Source organism: Bombus bifarius, unplaced genomic scaffold (genome assembly GCF_011952205.1).
Source record: "Bombus bifarius isolate JDL3187 unplaced genomic scaffold, Bbif_JDL3187 scf7180000010252, whole genome shotgun sequence".
NCBI lineage: Eukaryota > Metazoa > Arthropoda > Insecta > Hymenoptera > Apidae > Bombus > Bombus bifarius.
The window spans coordinates 590,908-617,760 of NW_022885576.1; the positions used below are offsets into that span (position 1 = coordinate 590,908).

General features: G+C 29.9%; 1 protein-coding gene across 1 annotated transcript in view; it reads right to left on the reverse strand.

Annotated features, from left to right (window-relative positions):
* Positions 1 to 26,853, reverse strand: part of LOC117216217 (serine-rich adhesin for platelets) — a 133,394-nt gene that overhangs the window by 72,641 nt on the left and 33,900 nt on the right. Inside the window, exons 3-6 of the mRNA XM_033462788.1 lie at positions 21,817 to 22,403; positions 7,386 to 7,479; positions 6,940 to 7,280; positions 6,089 to 6,304 (exon numbers count right to left, since the gene is read on the reverse strand). Of these exons, the coding sequence (XP_033318679.1) occupies positions 6,089 to 6,304; positions 6,940 to 7,280; positions 7,386 to 7,479; positions 21,817 to 22,403 (1,238 nt within the window). The remainder of the gene's footprint in view (positions 1 to 6,088; positions 6,305 to 6,939; positions 7,281 to 7,385; positions 7,480 to 21,816; positions 22,404 to 26,853) is intronic.

Consider the following 26,853-nt stretch of genomic DNA (forward strand, 5'->3'; position numbering starts at 1 on the left):
TTCCATCTATGAATAATTAAATGTGATAAAAATGACTACGTATTTTTCAAATCTTATTTAAATCTTCTCGTTAATAAAATCAGTTCATTATAGATAACGAAGTTACGAAAAGGCTTGTTCTTTACGATATCACAAAGAATGCCGTATACTGAATATGATAACAACTAAACGTTAAAATGCAATAGCTTTACATTTGCATCGTAAATTCTCAGGTGACACGTTTTTATCAAAACACGTTTTATGAAAATATTTACACGTTCAAAACGTTCCATGCTGTGGATGAGAATTAACTATAACGTAGTATTATATTTATCCAAATTAGATTAAACTAAATTCAATGTATATACATATATATCATCGTAAAATCATATATAATATTTTATAGTAAACAGATATAGTAAGTATTTTATAATAGAAATTACTGAAAATTGAAGCTATTATAGATATATTATTACATCATGATCAAAATATATATGCAGCTACCATTAACATTGTGAATTTGCTGTTTTTAAATATTATTGTTATAAGTCTTGATATCACTTAATTGTTATAATACTACAAAACTGTAGTTCGTAAGATCGTTTAAAAATTCTGCTCTGAACTTTTGAACTTACTTTTTAGAAAATAGATAATCAAACGTTACAACACGCGCAATAGGATTAAAACACAACTGTCATTACGATACGTGAATTTTTCACTCTACTATTATCATAGTTGAATTTATTCGAATACATCTAAGGCTGATCAATTTTTGAAGTCGTACCTTAACGACTATGGTATTTTTCTGTTTTAAATAACAGTTTCTGTAATTATTTTTAATTTATACGTACAAAGTCGATCGTTTATGATACGTGACAACTCGGTCTTACTGATCATAAATAATTTATTCTGCTGGGCAAATTTACATTTTCTGAAATCAAATTATTGATAATTTATACGTGAACCTGACTCCGATCTTTTATTCTATGCATATACATATATGCAAAACCAATATTAATTCTTTAACAATTGTAAGAATTAATGTTGTTTTTAATACTTTATGAACAAAATAACCCGCATTATTTTTTTACTTTATTAACAATACCGCATTAACACAATACCGCCATAAAGATATAATACCTATTTTAACTCATTTAATATCGTAAACAGAAAACTGATAATATGAGAACCAATAAATATCTAATGCAGATACTATATAGTAACAAAGCGAGTATCAAATATGCAGAGTATATTCCATCTTTTCGTATGTGTCCGTATTATTGCTGTAGCATCTATTAATCTTCTAAAATTAGAAGAAATAGCCAAGCAAGTTATCGAGTAAAACAAATCTCAATATTTTTCATATGAAACTCTTTCTTATATCTAATCAATTATTTCCACAAGTTTCGCAATTATCGATATTTTTTGTATCTACATACTTCAATCTGGCTAACGATAAGTTCTCTATTTGTAACAATTATAAGTTTCCATACTTGATAGCAAAATAGCCTGTAATTAACTATTTCTTTTAACAAGTAAATAACGTTCCGACCACAAATTACCAATGTAAGAAACATAATAAAGTAAGAAAATCATAAAAACATCGACGATCACCCGATCGAATATTTTAACGTTATGCAAATGATCGCGCCGTCTCGTTTTAACGGAAGAATCGCCATCATTTACACAGGTTATCGCTTTTATAGGACATCTGAGGAGAAAAAAAAAGAAGATACGCACAGTACAATAGTTCACTTTAAATTTGAAGACTATCGATCTAGGTTATCGAGCAAAGAAGCTCCAAATATTTCCAGAAATTGGCCAAAAATATCCAATTTAGACGTGACAGATGTGACCTATCGTACTATATACTCCATATGTCAATGCAGTGTACATATTTCACAATGTACTACATATGTCTATTGTCTGGACATAAACGATTCGCAAAAATTCTAAAATCGCTAACAATCCTTAATTATAGACCACTTGCTTCTGAAATAAATTTGAACTTCTGTTTTATCGCTATAATTTAATGAGGGGTTTTAATTTGTTAATCGGAAAAGATAAGTTAATTAGTTATTCGAAATCTCTCTCTTCTTTATTTAGAGGTCACTTTTTACGTGGCGTTCCATTTCTATTACAAATCAATGAAATAATAATATCCTTTGGAAGGATTAAAAATTAGAACTATCCTAATTGTAATTAATGTATTTTTATTCATTTTTAATTTCATAATTGTATGTAAAAGGTTTTGGTTAATGGGATGATTCACTCGACAGGTTAAAAAATTCAACGTTTAAATAATTCGCGCTTGCCATTGAATTAACCTTAACAAAAAAATTAATAATAAAACAGTAAAGCAATTTACGATTACATTAAACCAATGTTAATGACTCGGCGATTTATGAAATAAAATGACTAAACGTAATGTTTGTAAAATTACATGATACTGTGATAATGGTAAGATGTAATACTCTGTACTGTGTAACTTGATGGTTGAAGATAGCAAAACAAAAATTATTTTCATAAGTTGTTGGAGCATTATATTTGAAGCGGAGATTGGCGAAAAAGTGAAGGAAGAGAGGATGAAGAAGAGTAGCATAAAACTGCTAGCTGTCGATTTAGAAGAACTAAACAATGCAATGGCGAGAAGCTTTGTCAATGAACTCGAGACATCCTTCACGACCGTAAGTTACCATTCAGCGTCTTTTATGTCGCAGTTAAGAAGACTGTGACTATACGATATTTTTTGTTCTATAAGTTGAACGAATATATATACCTATATACGTTACTACTAGAAAGACTTGAATATTTTAATGATAACATAGAATTGTAATTTTGCAATAATAAACATAAAGATACAATTATAAATACGATCAAACTACACAATTTTCCTTAAAAAAATATTCCAGAATGTTTAAGGTTTAGAATATCAAAAGTCACTGTAGATCTGAAAATATTCTTCGATCTTAGGAAAAGAACTGTGGCGAGGAATCGCTGTTTAGAAGAAGAGACTAATTTTTTATAACTGAATATTGGGACGTGACTCCAACCTGCTTTCGTAATTTTATTAGTAATCGCAATTTTCTTATTTTATTTAATAGTTCGTTAATCCATAAAAAAAGTAAGTTCTGCGCGCACACACACATATGCACACTATAATAGTATTACAATGTACATATGTATGAAAATACTGATTACTATGAGATAAGATATCACTTACAAAATAAGCCAGACAGCAAATATAAATAATCGAGAATCACGTTACTCAAGACAAATTTTCAATTTTCTGTTACTTTACAATCACAAATCTAAAATTAAGAATAATTTTCACCACTAGAGGGGTTTCCTCCTAATAAATCAACTTAAAAGAAAAACTGGCACAAGATAAATCTCTAATTGGAATAACAAACTGTGGCTGTGTAACACGTGAAAACGGATGTGATCACGGTTTAAAAAGTTCGATCACGATTGAAATTTCACCAGAACAACACACCGTAAATCTTCCATAAGATTGGAAATGGATCGGTCAGAAATAGACACGCGCGATTCAAATCGAAAATATGTGCACGTTTTCCTAGCACCGTCAACGTTGCAAGTTCCGTAGCTCACTGAGTGAAAAACAGCGCCTTTGAATCCGTCTTTTTCCCCGCTCTCTGTGCTCATACACACACACACATCCACACGCTTAAGTTGCTTACATATGCACAAACGTATATAGATGTATATACGCATAACTCCCACCGAAATCTCCACGTCATAGACTCTTCTGTCTATACACATGTACATGTATGTATTTAAACCACCTGCCCAATGACTTAAACACTGCATTTTGAACTGAATCGTAGCTAATGAGAAATTACAATTAACACAAATATCAACTTCGATGTCAGAGATAGTATGTCGTAAATAAGGAACTTTTATTTTGGACAGTACATTACGAATTGATATTAGATATACGATGGATATTTTATATGTAAATTGTTTAAATAAATAATCCGCGAGTAAAATAGTTTTTTTGAATAGTTGCAGTACGAAATCAGATATCAGAAAATTATGTGATCTACATTTTCCTTCTTCTATTTATTGAGATAACGTAGCTCTTTTAATGAAAGATAATGAGCTAGCGGTAATGATCTCCATTCAAATAAATTGAATAAAACTATTTTCATTTTAATTAAAAATTATTTCGTCTACTCTTCTTCCTTTTTTTAACTAATACGGTTTTCAAGTGAAATAAATTCGCGGTAATAATTTTGATTGAAACAAATTAAGTTTAGTTTTTACTGGAAATCAGTGATATCGTAAATTCGATAAATATAAAATTCCAGTAAATGAAATGTAATATAAAGCGTATTAATCGTTTACTGCAAAATTCACGGCAAACCAATTTTTAATAAATTAAATTCAACATAAAATAAATTAATGGTAATAATTTTATTTGTTGTAAAGTTCGGAAAAGAATATGTCTTTCTATTCAATTAAACTTGAAGTGAAATATATTAATTAAACTCTCGCACTTACTTCAAAGTTTACGTATGTACCTCTTTGCGTAAAATAACAAACCCTAAGAATCAGAAATAAATTTCTCAGCAAAGTGAAGAAATTTGCTACGATATTGTGATCGGTAAGAGAAACGAAACTGGTTTCAGCGCTAACGAGTCATGTGACATGCGATGATACAACATACGACCAAGAACGTTGAAACGCGAAAGAGAATTTCATTGAAAATTATCTAAAAAAGATAATTTATTTCAGGGTCATACTGTGTATAGAGAGAATATTCATTTAAATTAATGTATGTAATTGGCAAACGTAATCAGTGAACATACAACTATTTGTTTAACTTAATACGCAAAACGTATTAGCAGGTGTATTCCAAGAAAATAAATAAGTTTCTTAGTTCCGATTCAAAGATTAACGTTAATTTTAGGGATGCATATAGAATTTTTAGAAATCTACAGGATCTAAAACTGAAACAAAAACACAAAAATCCTCACAGTGAAACTCACTAAAATAATCAGTGACGAAGCACGAGTTAGTGACTTCAATGTTTGAACAGATGCTGTTTACGACTTCATTACAAGAACGACCGTTGCCCAACCGATAGTTCCTTTTATTTTATAGATACAAAACTTTTACATTCTCATTGGAACATAAAAATAAATAATAAATATTTAGCTTTAATATTTAAATCCAAATTCTCCTAAATAACATTTTTCATATAATAAGGAAGAATTACATAAAGTAAGTAATAAAACAACATGATTAAGATTAGCATAATAGTAAAAAAAAATACCATCTTTTAGCATTATAGTAAGGTGAATTGTGCAAAGAAAAGATGAATCGTCGACGTCAACACATGTGTTCTCTGCTTTCAAAGATCATCCTTTTGTTCCCTAAGATACTATTGTGTTAGAACGAACCAGCAGTGGTTATTTGTTGCAAAAAGTCATGCTCTGTCGAGAGCAGAAACACTGAAATAAGATGCATGATACAATTTTGTGTTCTTTACTTATACAGTGTAGAACTCAAAGAATGACCCGAATATAACCAAAGAAGATTATCCAAACTTTTTACTTCTCTTATTCAAAGTTCGAGAAGCTTTTCATAATGGTGTATTTAATTAATAATTTAAAATTCATAACTTGAGGGAAGTTTAAAACAAATAAGATTGCATAGTAAAACAAAAATACTGTATGAAAGTTAAACAATCATTTTGTCTACCAATTGAAATACTAGATGTATGCAAATTGTATTTAATATTCCTTATTAAAAGAATGTAAAATATATGATGACTCTATTTGTTAACTCGAACGTTATATATTAATTTGTTCGCATTGATTATATAATCATATTTACGTGTGTATACATATATACATATACATATGTATGTATCATAAAGAATTTCATCCACAAACGAATCGGCTCGAGCATTTAATAATTACTAATCGTTAATATCATAATGCTGAAGTAGACATCTATTTTAAATTCTAGATCGGTAATTATATACGCATAGTAATCATCATTGCAAGCAATATACATATATTCTTATAACGTTTTAACTTTGCAAAAGATACAAAATGTAGCATAAAATTGAATTGCTCACCGCTTTTCGTTTATCTTCAGCACTAAGAGCACTGTGACTCCTATGCCTAATGAGATCCATAACTTTGCTAACAGGATTTCTGCTACTTTCTGAACCTGCTCGAGGACGTCCCATAGGTTCTTTACCTTCCTTATGATCCTTACTGTCTTTGTGATGATCCTTATCCGTACGTACGTCTGTTGACGAACTCCCATGTGAGCCTCTATGCAATGAATGCTGCAAAATATCCAATAGTATTCAATTAATGTAATACTGTAACCTTCTTCTTGATTTTTTCAATATAAATATATGTAAATTCATTATTTATTTGAAATCAATTGGCTGTTCTAATTAACTATGTACTCTTTATATTTTCTATATGAATTTGCTATTTTCTTTAATCGTTTCCCCTTCTTTCTTGTGAAAAGCTTTCATTATAATACACTTGAATGATGAAAGCTGCAGTACTTTCTAACCGTATAATCTACATGTAAATTACAGAATAGAATAATCTGTAATAAACATATAGTGGTGTGCAAAAGTTTCTAACCAGATAGATTTTTCACTTTATTTTTCAAAAAAGATATCTAGAAGAAGTTCAACTAATATTGAACAGAAGAAAACATCACACAGTATCACATGAACAGTGTCATAGAAATATATAATACTGTAATTATAAAAAACGTATCTCATGTAAAAACTTTCGCATAGCACTTTAAATACATCCTCTAATAATAAGTATTATACATCTAATCAATAACAAAACCATGTGCATGGTTGATCAATGAAAATCATGTGCATTTCCCAATTCCAAAGGTGATACCAAACAGCTAATTGATGTTGGTCAAGGGATATTAGAACTATCATTGTACCTGCACGGCACTCTTCATATTCGCTATAATACTGGGCTTTCTTTTGCTAGCATCAGATTTACTTCTCGGTCTAAACGCATCGAATAGCGCTGGTTTTTTAGTAGGGCTAGCCGTGTCATCGACAGTGCCACCACCGCTTCTTCTGCGTTCTGCGCTATTACTACGGCTATTACTGCGGCTGGTGGAGCCAGATCGCGTGCCAGAAGCTTTTCTGCCACCTTTGCTTGAACTCGACGAACTCGAAGGTTCCGCCTGTTGCGGAAGAGGAGTCGACTTTCCAGAACCAGGAGCGCTTCCCGAGGTCGGCTTCCTGATTGTTCTCGAATGTGAGCCCCACGTTCCTATCATGATTGAAAAAATATATTTGACATGTAAATAACATCAGAGACAAACCAGGTAAGTAACTTAACCAACATATATAATTACACGATAAAATACAATCTCACCTGCGCGTGGTCTATGACCTTGATCGTGAGAGGCATGACCCGCCGTGTCTGCATCTTCTGTTACGATTGTTGGCAATGGCTGCGATCCAAGTTCCTGTAAAAATCAGTATAACAGTCATTATATATGTACACACGTACATAGATATATTATAAACAATGTCCAATATTGCGATATCGAGAATTAAAATTGTAATTTCAATCACTTTTATGTTTTTATTAAATTCTCGATTATTAAAATTCGCTACTATTTTAGTTTCGATAATCGTACTTTACTACCTTAAAGTTCAGAGAATAAATACTATCAATTTTGACTACTTTAAAGTGTTCGACATACAATTTCAATCATTTTATACATTACCATCTCGATTATTGAAATATAATGATTTTGTTGAAATAAAATATAGTCATTTTAATTTCAATTATTAAAATTCATTGCTATTTTAATGTGGGTTATTTTTAAGCTTCAGAAAACCGATATTGTTAATTTTAATTCTTTGAGAGAATGTTTAATATGTTGGAATTTCAACCACATACTTTTATTAAAATGTTTTACTATTTTCATTCCAGTTTCTGGATTTGACTTTTATTTCGATTTCGACTGTTGTTGTACTTTACTATTTTAGGTTGCAGAGAGCAAATACACTTCACAGGGGAGAATTTATCGGTTAATAGAAAGACTAATTGGTTGAAAGATGAATGGAAATAAAGTTGCAATGAAGTTTTATTATCCACAGATATAAAACGACACAATAAGACGATTAGATACTGTTGTATAATCAAGAACTAGTTGATATAATGTTTTATATTTAGCTAGATTATCTCTGATGACTTTCTTGCAAAGTATCTTGCAAGAGGAAATTTTGACACGCTCGCATGTCTTTCTCGGAATAGATATGTTTCGTGATATCTTTGAAAATGTGAGCGTAAATTGCCTTATCATAAACAACAGTGAACACGTTCGATTTTTCATCCATGTTGTTAATCTTCGTTAATCGTTGCTAATTTTTTGTCGTTTTCAAGTTATATTTAACAATGAATACATGGTGAAATATTTATTTAATACATTGGGATGTTTACACTAAACTCTGCCTCAATTTGACTAATCTTACTATTTCTATTTACGTTTATGTTTATCGTGTTGAATAATGAAAAACGCACACAAATGAAACAGAACGAAAAGATAGGTGTCATTATTAACCAGTTAGGTATTTTTGACGAGTAATTCGACATGAAGAAATGACGATATTTTGTGTTATGACGAGCTCTGTCAGTGATAAAATTACAAAATAAAAGATTACAACTTAAATTTCATTTAATTACAACTTAGTTCTATATTATAGCAGTTACAAACACTCTGTGTTTGACGAGTATACTCGTTATCGCTTTTTTTTTTGCGACACATTTTAGGCACAAACTTTTCAAAGAGGCTGCAACAATTAACCGATTAATTAATTACTTTCATAGAAATTTAATATGATAAAGACAGAATATTTTCAAGATTTTTTTGAAGTAATAAAATTTATTCTTAATGAATATCTCGTATATTGCCTTTATTACCAATGCAATAAGTATAAATATATGTACGTAAAAGTATTTATGTACTTACAACGTAATTCGACAATTCGAAACACAGTTAAGCGTATTATTTGGTACGTACTAGATAAATTTTGACAGAAATAAAGCTTTATATGAAAGAAATGTTTTCTAGCCCTCCGTCGTCGAATGTTCTGGTTATATTATATTTTATGATTTAAACTAATACATTTCTTTTGATCTTTTTCATTAGATAAAAGACAAATTCATGTCAATGACTATTGCTAAAACATACACATTTTGTTTCAACCAAATTAATCAGAAAATATCTATAATCTACATACAGGTACCATAAAAAGTCAAATGTTTTCGAGTATTAAATAATTTGTGTTCTATTGGGGTTTATTTTTCGTGTATAATTATCCTCTTGGTAATTGTACTACCAGAACTCTGTGTGTGTATGTGTGTGTGTGCGTGTATTAGCAAATTATAAAGAACAATACAACAGCATTGAACATGTGCCGAAAGAACAGCACAGTTGTGAATCTATTAAAAGAGAAAAACAAAATCTAAGTTGTATCCAAATTTAGGATAGCCAGCCGTTCCTCTAATTTTCCGACTATTTTACTACGATGGAAAGGGTAAGTACATGGAAACAATCTCAAGGTTTAATATCGCAATAAACTGAAAATCTTAGATTGCTTTTAATTCAAAGACTCGATTTGTATATATTTCTTCACTTTCTTTTATCGAACAATACATTGCCAAATGTACATATCTGCCAGTATGTATATTCAAATCAAAAAGTGAACTCTGAGATTTTAACGTTACAATCAAATTTTAATAATTTAAATAATAACAGCAAAGCAACAGAAGATTTGTTTAATCCCATAAGGTATATGTATTTTTTTATAATTTAATTGTTAAAAAACGGTTTTTTATCAATTTCAATGTGGAAAGAAGTATTCACGTTTCGTTTTAAGTAACAAAAATCGAAGACGACGATCTTTATTGGTAAAATTGAAAATGTATTATTGACAATTTATTATCCTTTATGCAAATAACCTTTTCAAAGTAAATGTAACATTTTTGCATGTTAGACAGTGAGATGGATCATCGAGATAACACATTGTGTTTCGTAATTCGTACAGTGTATTACGAATTCCTGGAATATATCCAATTATATCGACGGATCAGTTAAAGTACTTTCACTGAGTGGTAATCAAGGTCCATTGTAAATGATCTGCTACTCGTCTTACGTCTTACACCTGTTCATGGAAACATTTGTGACAAAAAGTAACTTCTTTATCTTTGCCGGTTCTATATATTATAAAAATGTCTTATATAATCTATTTATTAGTAAAAATTGGAATTCAACAATTTTTTATAATACATTAAGATTATTAAGAAATTAGTATTAAATATTAAATTTATACTTGGACTAATTTCGATTTAATTTCCTATCTGCATCTTGTTAAAAATTGCTTCAGACCATAATTCAAAATATTTATATATATTTACTTTAATAATTATTTTCATTTATTAGAAATTATTATTCTTCTGTAAGATACATTACACAGTATGCTATCAATTATCGATTGACAATAACATAAGAAATACATTATATTCTTTAATCTTAATCACATGTACATGTATCTTATATTTTTATTTATTAACATATCGATATACATGTATCGTTCGAACAGATAACATTCATTTACTGTTTATTGCAAAAATTAATCAAAAGAAAATCTGCAGTTTCATACTTTTATATTTTACATTTATTGATTTTTTAAAAAAGGACACATATATAATTAACCCTCAAAAACTATCATCAAAGGAAATCATATTTATTCCGTCTTCTTTTTTTTCTTATTATATAATTTGTACTTCACAATTTGTCCAGCTGGACATTCGATAAATTTTTCTAGCTATTATTCTGTCATGAGTGAATTTTCACAGCGATATATTTTTAGTATCAATAAACTCCAATAAACGCACTTAAATGCCTCATACGTTATTCAATATGAAGTGAAAAGTGGAGAACATACTTTACAACTTAATGTTTAAGTATTATGCAAACAACGTTATAAAAATAGTAATGTTAAAACGAAATTCACAATTTGTACAATTTCATTCATGATGGTCTTCAAGGATTCATTCTATATCATTATTATTCAAATTAATTCTGTTTCGTACCCTTTTCGCACAATCTGGCACCAGATCACTAAGCAAGCTCTCTGTAGCTTCTTGAAGTGTTCGTAAAACAAAAATTTTGGGGATCATACATATTATGATGCGCGGACGCGCGCGTATGTGTATGCATGTGTGTGACATATAAACTTATATAATATAATACGAGTTTAATCAAATATATTATTTTCCTGCACCATAGATACGTTTCTCGCGCATTTTTCATCGAATCATGACATCTATTACAGTGAACAGAATTTTTATATACATATGCATATATAATATATCTGTTCTTTCTAACGATTCACAGTGAATGGAATGATACTGTAATGATTCGTAGTGAAGCACAGACATAAAGAAACCATAGAAATTCAATCGATCGTTGTCATCGGCCGATTGTATTCATGCTCGTGGACATAAATTTTAATCCTATCTTCGTACGATCCGCGTTAAAGGATTTTATTTCTGTTTCAATTCTTTCATTTTTGTATCACATAGCATTTAAGTAATTTTCGTTTCTTCGTATAATTTCATATTAATTATGTATATTATATAATCAAATGTCTTATTAAATATTGTTTTCTATATATTTAAAATAATAATAAGTATCTATAATATCGATCCACCACTATGTGAATCTAAGATGGAATGTGGAATTGATCAAGAAAGATGACAATATAACGTTGATACGAATCTTGGGACTCTAATTTCTCAGGACTATGTAAAAAGTATTATTAAATTTTACTTTAAAAAAGGAAAAGTATATAAATAGTTGTAATATTATATGTCCTTAACAAAAGTACGTATCTATGGATACGTGGAATGCTATTTAATAGCACTTGCTTTTGAAAAAAAAAGTAAAAATTCTATCTGGATAGCGTAAGATTGCCTGTGAGAATTGATAACAGGAAACTCTACTACATGTAATCACATTTTCCACTGTTTGACAAACAATTCACGTGACTATTATCTCGTGATGATAGACAAGAAATCTAGTGTAACAATCTCGATAAATAAGTCATAATTACGAAAATCTAATGATCGTAGAAAACATTTAGACCAGATAAAAAAAGGATGATAGAACATTTAGCAAAAGTACCACCAAAATGACGTACAAAACAGTTTAGAAATAAAATCGATCTAAATGCAGAATTCTATTGGAACGAAACAAAAGAAACTTAAAAGATGTGAAAACAATAAGAATAAAACATATTTCGCGTATGAAATATCACGTAGTTTCTCGTGCAATTTGTATGTATATCCATTCGCATTTCACTAGTTTCGCTGACCGAACAAAAGTATTATATATCCCTAAAATCGCGAATCGTTTCGTTCAATGTTCCGAGCTCGACTGGCTTTTTGAATCAACGTTACACTGGCTTGACGTCTGATACAATACCACTGAACTATATATGTACATAATACAGTGCGTAACGAATGTTATGAAACCAGAAATAAATCTAGTTTAAAATTGGCAGAGGGCAGAAAACAGTAAGGAAAATTGAACATCTCAATGCCACGTGAATATCATATTCTTTATATTATGTAGCAAAATATTTCGATCTAAATTTTCAAAGAAAAATTGTTAACCCAGCTGCATCCTTTTAGCCGTTTTAGAGTTTATTTATCGTTACTAATATCTTAAATTTCAAGAAAGATGTAAAAGGATTTTTAGCATAAATATTATTTTATACGTTAAAAGTATTTTTATATGTACATCAAAATAAGAATGGTATTAACCCCTTAACCTTCGATTTACGTTCGAGAATGCCCGTAATATTTACGTTTGGTCCAATCATCTACTACGGGCTATGCCCGTAATATTTACGTTTGGCCCGATCATCGTAGTACGGGCTATGACCGTAGTCGTAGGTTAAGGGGTTAAGATTAAGACAAAAATTTAACCACAGTAGATAGGACTAGTTCTTTCACTCTTCCCCAATTATCTTTCTCATTGATTCATTCCTAACATATTGTTCGAGTATTTCTTTTACAGTTTTCAGAAACATTAACCTTTCTTAACATTACTCCCAACTTTGTCGTACATTCATAGAAATACAGGAACAATGAGATAAATCTGGCGATCTGGTTTTTATTGAAAAACGCAAAAATCAAGGTTGATTTTATGATAAACTAAAATATTTACGAGAAAATAAATAACCAGTCGAGGACTGGACGCTTGTAAACAGATCGTTCGATATCTGGAGGAGAGAGACGCAGCTTCTATGGAAAACAAAAATGAGTGCCAGCGACAATAAACAACAACCATGTCAGTTACTCTTTGGAAAAACAAAGAATCTCTTGGTCAGTTTAAAAATTTTCCAGAAATGTATCAGATAGCGATTAAATACGTAGATTGGATCGTAAAACACATTTCGTAAATATAAAATATATTTGTACATATTGAATTTGGAAAAATCATAGCGAAATCCAAAAAAGCTGTAGCTAATTAAAAATATTAGCAGTTTAAATTAAAGTATTTTCTTTGTAAATTCGATGATTTTTTCATCTCTTACTACTAACCCTAACTTTAAGAGCCCTTTCTCAAAAATATTGTCCATTCTTTTTATGGTGTTTATTAGTAATGAATTCTTTAAAATATCTTCTACTTGCGCTTCTATTTCTACTTTTACTTCTTTCTTGGAGTATTCAATTTTCACACTGAATATATTTCTAAACACTACAATACTAATAATACAATATTTCAGATAATAAAATATTTGTAGTATCTATATTTTAGATATTAAAATATATTTAAAAGTATATTGACGGATTCGTTTGAATTTTGTTGTATTTCGAAAAAGTATATTATTTATGCGATGAAAAAATTCTATCGTAATTCTGTTAAGTCAAATACAAATTGTCAATAGCTAATCATTAAAGCTTAAATCGATAAGATTACAAAATATCTTACTCGACAGAAGACATACATGTATTCATATTGATATAATTTGTAGATAAATTAATAAATGAATATCCCGCTAAAATTGTCACTTTTTTAATTTTAAGATTGTTTCAGACCTACTCAAACTTTGTGTATATTAAGAAATATAATACTTATAAACATCATAAAGACAGCCAAAGGAAAATAAGATCCAAAAATAATATTGAGCAAAGTGCATAAACCACATTCTGTATAAATTAAAAGAACATGAATATATATTTGAATATACCTATGTATGAATATATATAAATATGTATACACAGTATATTTGAAAATATATAGATATTGTACATATTAAAAATATTTGAAACTTATACAGGGTGGTTGGTAACTGGTGGTACAAGCAATGGAAAGAGGGTAATTCTACGCGAAAAAAGAAAATATAGAACAAAACTTTTTCGTTTGATGCTTTGTTTTCGAGAAAATCGACTTTGAATTTTCGCTCGGTACGCGTGCGATACGTTATAACGGACCTCACTGTAGATCGTTGTCTCGATGGAAAAATTAAAAAAAAAAATTAAAAAAAATTTCTGTACCACCAGTTACCAACCACCCTGTATATAAAATATTCTTTGAAAAATAGATTGATTTATTTTTTAATGACAAATTTGTTATTTATATAACAGTAAATTATCTAACGTACTTCTTAGTATAGAACTTACTCTGTTTGCCATTGATCTAATTATTTTAGAGTATTGTACTTTAGAAATGAAATTCTGTGTTATATACATACATACGTGTATATTTGCAACGTATAGTAACGGATAAAAATTGAAACAGTGGAGAATAATACTTTACTTGGGATGAAATGATAATGCTAATAAATACTGTGCATATCCATGTATAATACTATTCATTGAAATGATTGCATAAATTAAATTGAAAATATATAAATTTAGGATATGTTAAATTCATAACGTGTGGCGAACTACAAACATTAACGCAAGAATCAATCGACAATTTGGTAATTGAACAGTGTTAAACAGTATTAACATTTTCAATTAGTATAGAATTGCTTTCTATTGATATCAGATTAAACTAAAAGTACGGCAACAAGTTATTCAAATAGAAATACATTTGCTACTACAATTTATATTTCAATTACGAATGGTATTTTTCAATAATTCACATAGTCAGTACATAAAAAATTAAGAATATTCCTTTCAACGATCGGTACATCTCGTAACTATCCTCAAATTATCCCTGCTACATTCTCTAGGAATTTACAAAGCAACCGTGCTTTTTGTAAAAAAATATGAAAAATTTCTTAGATTCGTAGAAGGCATGGAAGAATAGTTATTTAAGCAATATGCGTGATTTCTCGTTTTAGTTTAGTTCAGAATAAAATTTAATCAGATTCTCTTAAAACATAGTAAATTTTTTACTCGTAGAAATGAGTCAACAACAATTTGAAGTCCGCAGTAGAATTAAAATTGTATTTTTTAATTTGTTAACCGGTTCGTCTCTTGATCAGAAACATCCATAATTGGAAAATTAAAAGTTCACAAAGGCAGATCAATCTTAGTTAGATCTTAAGTATGAATACGATATAACTTATTTTTTAACACAGAACTGAAACTACACATAGGAAGATACTGGGTACCTAAATAAAGAAATTAGTACAATGCCCGACAGATTGATAATTCAAATGCACGTATAATGTATTAATAATTTCGAAATTGAGGATATGTTGATTGTTTCGATATATTTCGATTACCTTATAAGTTCCATGAAATTCTGGACATCGATCTAAATATGGCACTAAAGAATATTTCCGAATTCTTCCGACACTCAACGACACAGCCGACATATTTTCACAAACGACGAAAAAAACAGCGCACCACCAAAGTTCTCAAATATTCATGACGCGGGGGTCGTGTATCTATTGAGATTTCGCCACTGACTGACAGTACCAGCACTCGTGGGTGGCACAAGCCACAGGGATTCACTATCACCTATCTGATATCTTTTCGTTTCGTCAAGAAATCGTATCGATAATAATTTTCCCTGGAGAATTGTGGTAATGTTCTCTTATCGCGAATGAATTGTGATTAATAAGATAATACCTCGTATATACCCATCCAGGCCAGTCATTCCAAAGCTTGAAAAACGTTTAACCGAAATTTAAAGCCATATAACTCGGCTACAGATGTAATATTACTAATTTATACCTATTTCGTGTAATCTTACTGAATTATACCGCTATTGACAGCCATTCCCAAAATTTCTAATGTCCTCTACATTGAATACGGCTTTTTGTGTAGTGCTGGATAAGAAAATACTAGTTCATTGCCACCGGAAAAAATATCAGGCAAAATTTCTTGACCTACGCGATAATCAACGAATTATGTTTGCTGATTATACTCTCGCCTTTACCTTTACTACCTTTACGTTTTAGAAGATAACCGTATTGCACGATTTAATGCTTCGAACTTATATGATTCTCTTAAGATTGCTCGATTTAGCACTAATAATATAAGAAATATAATAAAGTGTTACAATTTGCACACTGCAGATACAACACTAATACAATACTTACAATACTAATGGTATAATACAAAAAGACTCGTCTACTTCGGATTGCTTAATGTATTAATAATTGCTTCTATGTATACAAAAATATTGTGTCAAAACCAAGTTGATTGATGTAGAACAACAAATATGATGACTTGCGCTTTTCCGCTCATCATTTTTCTTTTTCTATTTTTCAAGGTCACTGACAATTTTTAAGCGGGACAATTTGTATGTGCTAGACTTTACACGTTATTGTTAATACTTTCGTGATTCACATGCTTCAATTTATAATATGACTCATTTTATTAAAAGCTAAATTTAATATTATCATTTTATCTGTATTGCCCCCTTCGTGTTCCTTCAGTTCCTTCGTAAGGATAAACAGACTAAACGTGTAAAACATCATAAGTAAGAGATTATTGTAAATATTCCAGTCGTCGTTTCCATACTTATAATTCTTGTTTGTATACTTATGTTCGTACTGTAACATATTTCTTATTGTATTATATATATTTATATATATTCCTTATTTAAACGTATATATAGAATAAAAGTAGAAACTATTTGTAACATATAACCATTTAAGCGCGACGACACGCGTTGCGAAATCTCAATTAGTTGTCATCGTGCATAATATGATATAATATAATATAATATAATATAATATAACATAATATAACATAATATAATATAATATAATATAATATAATATAATATAATATAATATAATATAATATAATATAATATAATATAATATGATATAATATGATATAATATAATATAATATAATATGATATAATATGATATAATATAATATAATATAATATAATATGATATAATATAATATAATATAGTGTATGTTTACGGTTTTCATTCCGAATATGTAGGTATGTATATAGGTACATAATTTCATAAAGATGGCAGTTGAGCTTCGACGTATTGCATCGCCATCTATCAACTAATGCAAATAACATTAAGATCTGCAATGCGTCGAGAAGCGCGTTCGACGATAAAGATGTACATACATGCATCAAGCTTTTCTCTAATTCAAGGAAAAATATAAGACACGTTAAATAACTCTCATCATTGTTGGAAATAACAACGAAACAATTCTATGAAAGAATGCAACATGAAAATGTCACGACTAAAATAGATTAACCGCACAGAGTATGCAATTACTCAGTTCGGATGCCTATAGCGAACACGAAGCACGTGTAAAATTCTTTGTATTCTAAAACGGGCTTATGAGTCGTCAGACGGCCATGTTACGCAACAAAGAGTAAAATATCGCAAACAAATAAAGCACGTTTACTTCGCTTGATTTCGTTGGTCGTTTTTAGCAAATCGGACGATGCGAAGCTTAAGAACATGTTTAAGATTGTGAACATTCTAGATTGAACTTCCTTTCGAGCATTATCTAATTAGCATTACTGATCGATACTATCGCATGTATTGTCTTATCTTCATTACAAATCGTCTTTCGTACGATTTATTTACTAACCTAATCTCTATGCGTTACTAATTGAGCCAACAATCCACGTACGGGAAGCATTCGCAAAGGAGACCTTACGTGTCGACGTATCCGTCATAGTCATAATAGCCCTCAACGCATTGTAATTCGTCTTTCAACCGAATCGATAAAGCTTAAAGGAAGCCTTGTACCTACGTTCCCCTGTCTCCTAACCTTACCCACGAAACATTGAATTGAAACATTAAAGTCACATATCGAGATCTGGATCGAACGATATCGCAAATTTAGAAATACAAACTTCGAACACCTTTACACACATTTCCACCTAAGATTTTATGCAATTCTTAATAGTATGTAGATAAATGTTGTAAATTGATCTCAGATCTCATGCGGAGATTAATGATTATTATTACCATTAGCATTATCGTATCATCGAAAGTAAGATATTTTTTTTTTTTTTGAACTTATCTACTATAATCAGTGTTTTTAAATTAAATATGCTAGTATTTTAAATATGTTTTTAAATATTTTAAATATGCTAAATACTTTGTTTAGTCTTTAGTCAAATTTCCACATACGATGCATGAATGTTAGTAAAATATATAAGTCAATAAATATATAAAGTAATATTTATCGTATTCTTATAGAATTTTCAAATAATAGACCTTAATTATCTGTTTAGAAATTTTCCGGCAGTATACTAAGATTAAATATTACATACATATATTACATACATACGATTCATCGATATATCTAATTCCTACTTGAAATTCATTTAAAATGTTTAAATTCTTAATTTTTTTAGTGTTCAAGTAGATGATAACAACAGTCTTTTCGTGACTTTAGACAAATCTTTTTATACAATTTAGATCTTAAAAACTAGATAGTCTCTGGGGATAGACATTTTCCTCAGAATGCTTTCTTACAAATTTTCATATTTATTAGTTCTTTAAAATCAATTTTACCGTGTTTTAATAAGGAAATATTCTTATAATACAGAATATACTGACTGTTTATCAACACACAGTTCATTACTTATGATTCTGTAATTAAATTATATCTTATCAAAAATAACTAATTGTAAATATGTGTATACTTTTGATCAGTAGTATAAGTACATACCTACTTACGTATATATGTATACACATATGTCGATCTTTACTCTTGACATCAAATGTTTTATTTATATTTTGTGATTTAAACTAATACATTTTTCTAATTTTATATTATAATATTAAATAAAAAATAAATTCACATCAAAAACTAATAACTAAAACATACACAAATTGAGATAATTTCATTTATTGAACCTTAAGATTTGTTAATTAAAACAAAAATTTTGTGCAATTATTTCACGTTCTATGGATATCCTTTGTTGTTTTAAAAATAAGAAAAGACTTTGTTACGAAGATCTCTGTTCGTTGCCCTGACACTTAGTGATAGTAAGGTAATCTACACTTTAAAGAAGAAGAAGGTAAGGCCCTCCAAGTTTCTTGAGGCCAATGTATCACACCTTTCGTCACACAACTACGCAATAACTGTTTATGTTCAGGATCGTTCGTTACACTTGTTATTTACGAAAACTGTTTTACATGATTCGCATGTTTTACTCTTAAAAAAAATTCTTAAAAAAAATAAATATTGAAAAATTGGCAAAGTTAGAAAACTAATTCTGTCATATCTATAGACCTCTTACTGGTAATGAATTGTATCTCAAAAAAGACCTGCTACCGAGAATTTGAATCCTTAGGATTTCGATATTGAAGTAAATTCGTGCGACTATACATATCACTTCTTTAAAGACAGTTTCTGCCAATATTACTCAATATGTATTACTTTTTCACTATTAGATACCATTACAAGTTCCCCATTTCAGCTACTTTGCATATTATTGTATATTATATGCATTCTTTGCACATTTACACTTTTAAATTTCCCATAAATAAATAAAAATCTGCAGTATTTCACTGCAGAACATACTATAAAACTGCTTTAAAACATAATAATATTGGTAAAAACATACGTAACATACATAAAATTGATTTATAAAACAAAGTTACTAATAAATTTCATTATATCATATATCGACATCAATAAATACGATTATATGTAATAATAGTAAAATAAAATAAAATTTTGTCTTAAACAATATTCTTTTCAAATTCTTTTTATACTAAGCATCTAACGAAGTAATAATTAACAATTAATAGTTACTTAAAGATTATTTCCAATACTTGAAAAGGAGAAAAGAATTACTATATAAATACAAATCGTTTGATCAAAGGGAAATGTAACTGAAAGACCGTTGTAACCCAGAGGGAAGGACTATGGAAAATAAAGAAATAAACTAAAATGCAAATCATTTTGTGAAATCACGCGTAAAGTAAGGAATCAATCCACCACACCTTACTATGATGTACACTACGCGAATATGTATAGTCGTGAACGACAATTTAAATAGTTAACAACAAACTATTTTCATCACATTTACTTTATCCTCATGCAATTTATTTCTTTTAAAAGATATAAGAAGCAACAAAACAGCAGGCCTTCACAAAATAAGCAACGTTTTTTCTCAGTTCTAACCGGAAACGAACATTATTATCGCTGCTGATAATTTCCTGCCTAAACGCAAGGAATTTAGATGAAAAGTATCATCGACTCGTAAACAACCTTGTGACCAACTATTTTTATGTATAAAAAGATATTTCATACTCATTATTTAAGAAAATAAACGAACAATCATGTCGTAATTTGAAACTGTATCTTCAATTTCCGCGATTCTTCAGTCACCGTCCATTTTCGCATATATATAAATATATATATTAATATGAATGTTTGTAAAAAAATAAAATCTATATTAATATAAAATACAACCTAATTAACTTACATATGTATGTAAAGTTATTGTATGAAAATCAGAATTTAAACGATTTTGCTTAAGAATAACAATTATAAATGATCGAAATCATTTTGTTTATAAATAACCATCATTCATGACGGAAATTGTTTTTAGTTACAGATCATCATTTTTGGCGATGAGAATATTTTTTGGTTAGTAATGAGTTACCAGAATGCCAGAAATCGCCAGAAATCTCCAGAAATCTCTTAGAAATTTAATAACCATTTACTTAAAATTGCCTTAAAACTAAGAATTAACTTTTTCAAACTGATGTCTTCGTAAAAACTTTTTAGGATATATTTAGATATTTGTAACAGTATAGAAAAAAATTGCATAGGAAATAGAAATTTATCGATTTTATCTAATGACTATCAAATTTTATCAAACTATATGAATAAACAGTTCAGATAATTCAAAATTGGCTCACAATTACCTATACCTAGTTTACTAATTAGCATTAAAAACAAAAGGAACAATGATTACGAATAAACGAAAAAATTATTTTTTATAATAATATTTTCTCAACTACATTTCTATTATCCATTAATAAAGTGAGTAAGTTACGATGTCACTGTCACTAGCATCAGCATATCGTTTCTCTTGTTCAATCTTCTATCTAATCTAGCTATCCCTAAGACGACTTTCCTCATAGATAAAACCTCTCATAACCAATGTATGTAATATGTAGATACCTAGAACATCTAACAATAAGTCTTAGCATACCTTTCCTTTACTCCCCTAATATTTCCTACCGTGATACTAATACCATCATTAACAACCCACATGATCAGACAAAGCCTCATTTCTTGAAAAGATGTGATTGAATTTCCACAAAAAATTAAACATATAACTCGGAAGAAACAATTTCACTTACCTTTCTCTTTCTCTCCTGAACAAAATCTACCCTGCGAACCCAGACTTCCTCCGTCGAATCATAATCAAGAGTGCTAGAACTACTCGCTTGACTCTTCATTTCTATCAAACTGCTGTCGAAGAACCTTTTATCGAGATGAGGACTAGGCAGAGGACTGGTCCTCGAGAAAGTCATACTGGTCGAATAGGTCGGCGGGTCCGTGGCTGGAAAGGTCATCCCAGGGCCAGTGGTGTGCCTTCTTCTTAGAGGAGGCTTCGTGGTGGACGTCGGTGAAGTAACCGTCGAGGTCGTAAACCTAGATGACGAGGTAGTTGTCGTAGCAGTCGTCGTCGATGTGATCGTCGAGGTAGTTGTCGAAGTTGTCGTCGTTGTCACCGAAGGGATGGTAGTTTGGGTATTCGGTTCGGATATACTGGGGGTAGGATTCGACTTTTGATCGATTTTCTCAGAACTGGATTTCTCTGAAGTAGACGGACTAGAAGCTTTCGAAGAGTCACTATCGTTCTTTTCGTCCAACTCTTCCGTCTTCGCAACATCCTTCTTACTTTCACTAGCATTTTCCGCGGTCGATGCTTCCAAGTTTTTCACTGAAACACAAAAAAACGTATGTTAGCAACCACATACTATGAAGGATTATCGGTGCCACTTGGCCTGACGTTGTTCAACTTTACGACAATTTTGTCCTCCTTCTTGTTAGTACGAATGTGCCCTATTTAGTATTTTTTCATTTTAAGAAAAACTAGAAAATCCTACGTGTTTCGTAAAAATCTAGAAACAGTCTAGAAACATGCGTCATTTATTAAGACAGGTTGAAGTTAAAATGCCAGTAAGACATTCTATTGTGATACATATGTTGGTATGACAGCTAAGTCTTCGGCAATCTTCAATTTTTAACGAATTTTTGTTTATTTTTCTTCAAATACAAATGTTAAAAAACCGGAGCTTCAATCCATTTATATATTTAGAAAATTTTCATATAAAAATTTGTTAGCTATTCGCTAAAATGCGATAGGAGGCAACAGCGATCACTGAAATCTAAGGATAAACCTAACATCTAACGATACGATGTTCACAGGTTTGCCTTGGAATGCATGATGGTCTCTTTGAGCATCTTCTGTAAAACAAATAATGCAGCACAAAACTCATTAAATCTTATAAACAAAAATAAATAGGACATATGTTTATATCCCTTTTTATTGTTTTCTAGTGTATAATCAATTTCTGCTGCGAGTGTATTTCGACTGTCACACTCTGTCCTATCACGACTGTCCTATCAAGAATAGGAACACTGTTCGTAGAAGAGGAGTATGAGGAATAGCACGAAACTTACCTCGCTACTTCTAAAATTAATGCATGCCAGACTGATTTGACTAAACTAGGTAATAATTTATGCATATGAAAATGACGTAAAATTTTCTAATAAGTACGAATTGACGGTGAACATTCCTGGTGGCGATCTCGTTGTCCAATTTTAATTACCGACAAAGTTGCTATTATTTGAGTCGGTCGCACTTGTAACACCCGCTCCTTTCACTGTTATAAAGTCTGATACCGAGCATTGAGCTGCGTAAATCGAGTCGACACACGCTCGTTTGCACAATTTGCCAGACTCTATCATGCAGCATCGTAACATGTCGCGTTGTACGTCGTCTGTTATTATATTTTTCTTCGCACGAATATCTATTCCCGTGGCTGACAAAACATGCATAATATTAACGGGCAGCGATATAATTCAAGAAAAACAACTATTAAACTTGTTCGGGCTGCCGATTTGAATAAGGAAAGAGAACGTGGAAGATTCGCAAGCACTTGGAACTATTACATCGTTGGAAACGTGGAATATTATGCTTCCGGGGGCACTCTATAAATAAACATCAGCTAAATGAAGTAACTGTTCGCATCTCTAGCTGTGTTCCATGAAGTGGGTAATTCGCAAACAGTAGACGCGTTGCTCTCGTATATCGCAAATAAAAAGTCGTTTCGATTGGTAGTCACGAGAAAAATAAATTAAATGAATGGAAAATGTAACGCGTTGTCATTAAACTTATCGACATGGTATATTTGATTGGTAAAAATTATTCTGAAATATAAAGCATCAATGATATTAACTGATTTTTAATGGTAATGATAGCGATTAAAAGAAAAGTAAAAGTATGTATGTATAACGTTTCCCTTTTTGATAATAATAAATATAACATATCGTTATCGAAAAATAAAGTGTCTTCTTGCAGTGATAGTAAAAACGTTGCAAAACGAAACTAAACACAGTTAAACCTCTAGTCGCACGCTAATCTTAGTTCTCATTGAACGAGTACGAGCCCCTGTTAATAGCTCTTAGCGCGTTTTAATGCTCGAATCATGTTTCGTAACATGCTGCTTTCCTCGCAATCTTCCATAGACGCTGGCAATGGCTGCAAACGATCGGAGAGAATCAATCAGGTTCTTATAATGAAACATGTAACATTTTAAATCGTAGCGAAAGAAATGAGGAAAATTGCTGGAGGAGATTAACTGCTGAAAAGTAATTATATCGAAAAATTAATTTTTCATTTTATTCACATATACCTAATTGACTTTGTTATGTCTTTAAAATAACATTCGATTCAAACAGATTTTCAGATTTGAAGAAGATATGAAATAATCGTTCTTATATATATACACGCACACACACAATTTTACACTGAAATTTTATTCTTCAAACATTACAAATCTTTTTATTCGCTGGAACGAAAGAAAGATTGAGACATAAAGATTCGATAGTAAGATTAATTTGTTAAGGTCTTTTTTTAGCTTATGTACCTAATTTGTATAAAAATTTCTATAAAAAGGTAACTAAATATAGGAATAAGATAAAATAATAGATATTCGCTGAATGTCTAACGATCTAAACTAAACGGCAGTTGTACAATATTGGGCATATATGGTGTATAAATGAATTTCTTTCTATCCCACTTCAAGGTACTTTAAACGCACGGGAATACATATTTTGTGTCGTGATTTAATGCAAAAACTAATATATTTATTATATATATAATATATATATTTATTTAAACAGCAGAAGTTTGTGTAGATTTATGACAAATTCTTCCTTTAATTTATTTACTTTTTTTCTCCATAGTTAGGTATAGTAGAGTAAAGTAGCTGTGCGCAAATAAAGCCAAACTGCTTTGTATATCACGAGTGAAGTTAACATTAAGATTGTAAAAATTTTTAACAAAATGTAATTTCTTACATGAAATAACATATTTTATTTGTGTAAAAATATAATAGTACTTCGATAAAAATAATAAATGAAAGAAGGTGTATGGAAGGCTTACTTACAACCTAATAATACCGATATGTTATCAACTTATGTAGGTATGTATATATGTCTCAGAAGAAAAAAATATCTAATTATATTGATACATTAATTGTTTACCGCTATATGATTACCATCTTATCGAAATTTATGCCTTATTAAGATCTTTCTTTTCAAATTGTATGCAAAAATGTAATTTATTAAATAACAAATACATCATAATGTAATTTTAACATTAATATGTTACTTAACCAGATTTTAGCTCTTTTCGTAATTACATAACGTTTTTACATAACGTTTGATATTCTAATATAACAAACGAGTTTGCATATTCTTTAAACAACTAATGAGGCAGCAGATAGCCATAAAATCAGATATACCATAACTTATGCATACAATAATTTTCTATCGATCATTTTTTTCCTGCAAATTAAAAGGCAACGAGTTCAGTATCATCGATACATTATGATACATTAAGATAGATATGAGATAACCGATGAAGTAATGAAATTTAAAAGAACAAGTTTTAACAACATTAATGCCAAATGATATGAAAAATGTTCCTGGCAAGATAACACGATTCAGCAGATTCTATGTAAACAAGAAAAATAAACGTTCTGGAAACATGTCAATGCGTGTGGAAAATTTGCATTGAAATATTAAAGATACTTATTCGAGAAAAATAAAAAATACGCTGCATTTCTTTGATATTTCGATCTTTTTGTTCTCTATGAAACAAGGCACTTGAATATTGTGAATTAAATAATATTTTCATTTACGCGATGAAAATTTTCGCTGACTTTCATGAACCATGAAATCTATCTATAGCAATAATCTATCCATCTAAATATATTTAAACAGATAATAGATTAAATAAGAATTTTAACTACCAATAGTAACTACATTTTATTTGAATAAAACCCGTTTAAGTAATGCTATTATCAACTAACTTAATATTTGTTTTCCTTCCAAAATTTGACTTCATTTCTCTTTATGTAAAAGATTAGTAAATAAATCTTATCTTTTACATTTTCAACGGTGAGAGCAGGATATATTAATTTTTTATAAGATCTTGAAATATCTCAATGAAAATTTGAATCGTAATTTATAGCTTATGATTATAAAGTTCAATTTAACTGAACATTACGGAAGCTTTGCATCGTGTGTTACTTTGGAACGAAATAACGACAGTGTTTATATTACCTGAGTTGAGTACTCCACAACTAGATCCCACAGTAGCAATTAACCGCTTCTCAACCATAGACGAGATATTTAAAAACAATATGTGTTCCTAAAACAATATGCTTTTCATCCGCTATGAGGTTTTGTGAACTAATATTTTTTCGAATTAGATCTCTCGTTCTGATAAATAAATATACGAGATATCTCATTCATAGTAGCCCACCGTATAAACGATACAGTGTAGCGGGACAATACATCCGTGACATCCATACGATTTGTATACATCAATATGGATCCGTACGATCCATATTGCGTCACGACATATCTCGTCCATGGTTGGGAAGCGGTTAAGAGTTAAAAATGGTAGAACTTTAAAATAAATAAGAATTTATTTGTTCAATTATTCGTATAAATAAAACTTAGCATATTAACTAAATATTAGAATAATAATGGTAATAAAATCTTTTTACACGCAAATTGAACATACCAAATAGTCATTGACAAAGAACTGTAATGTTAAACAAATCAGACAGTGCAAAGGACGACTTAAAGAAAGG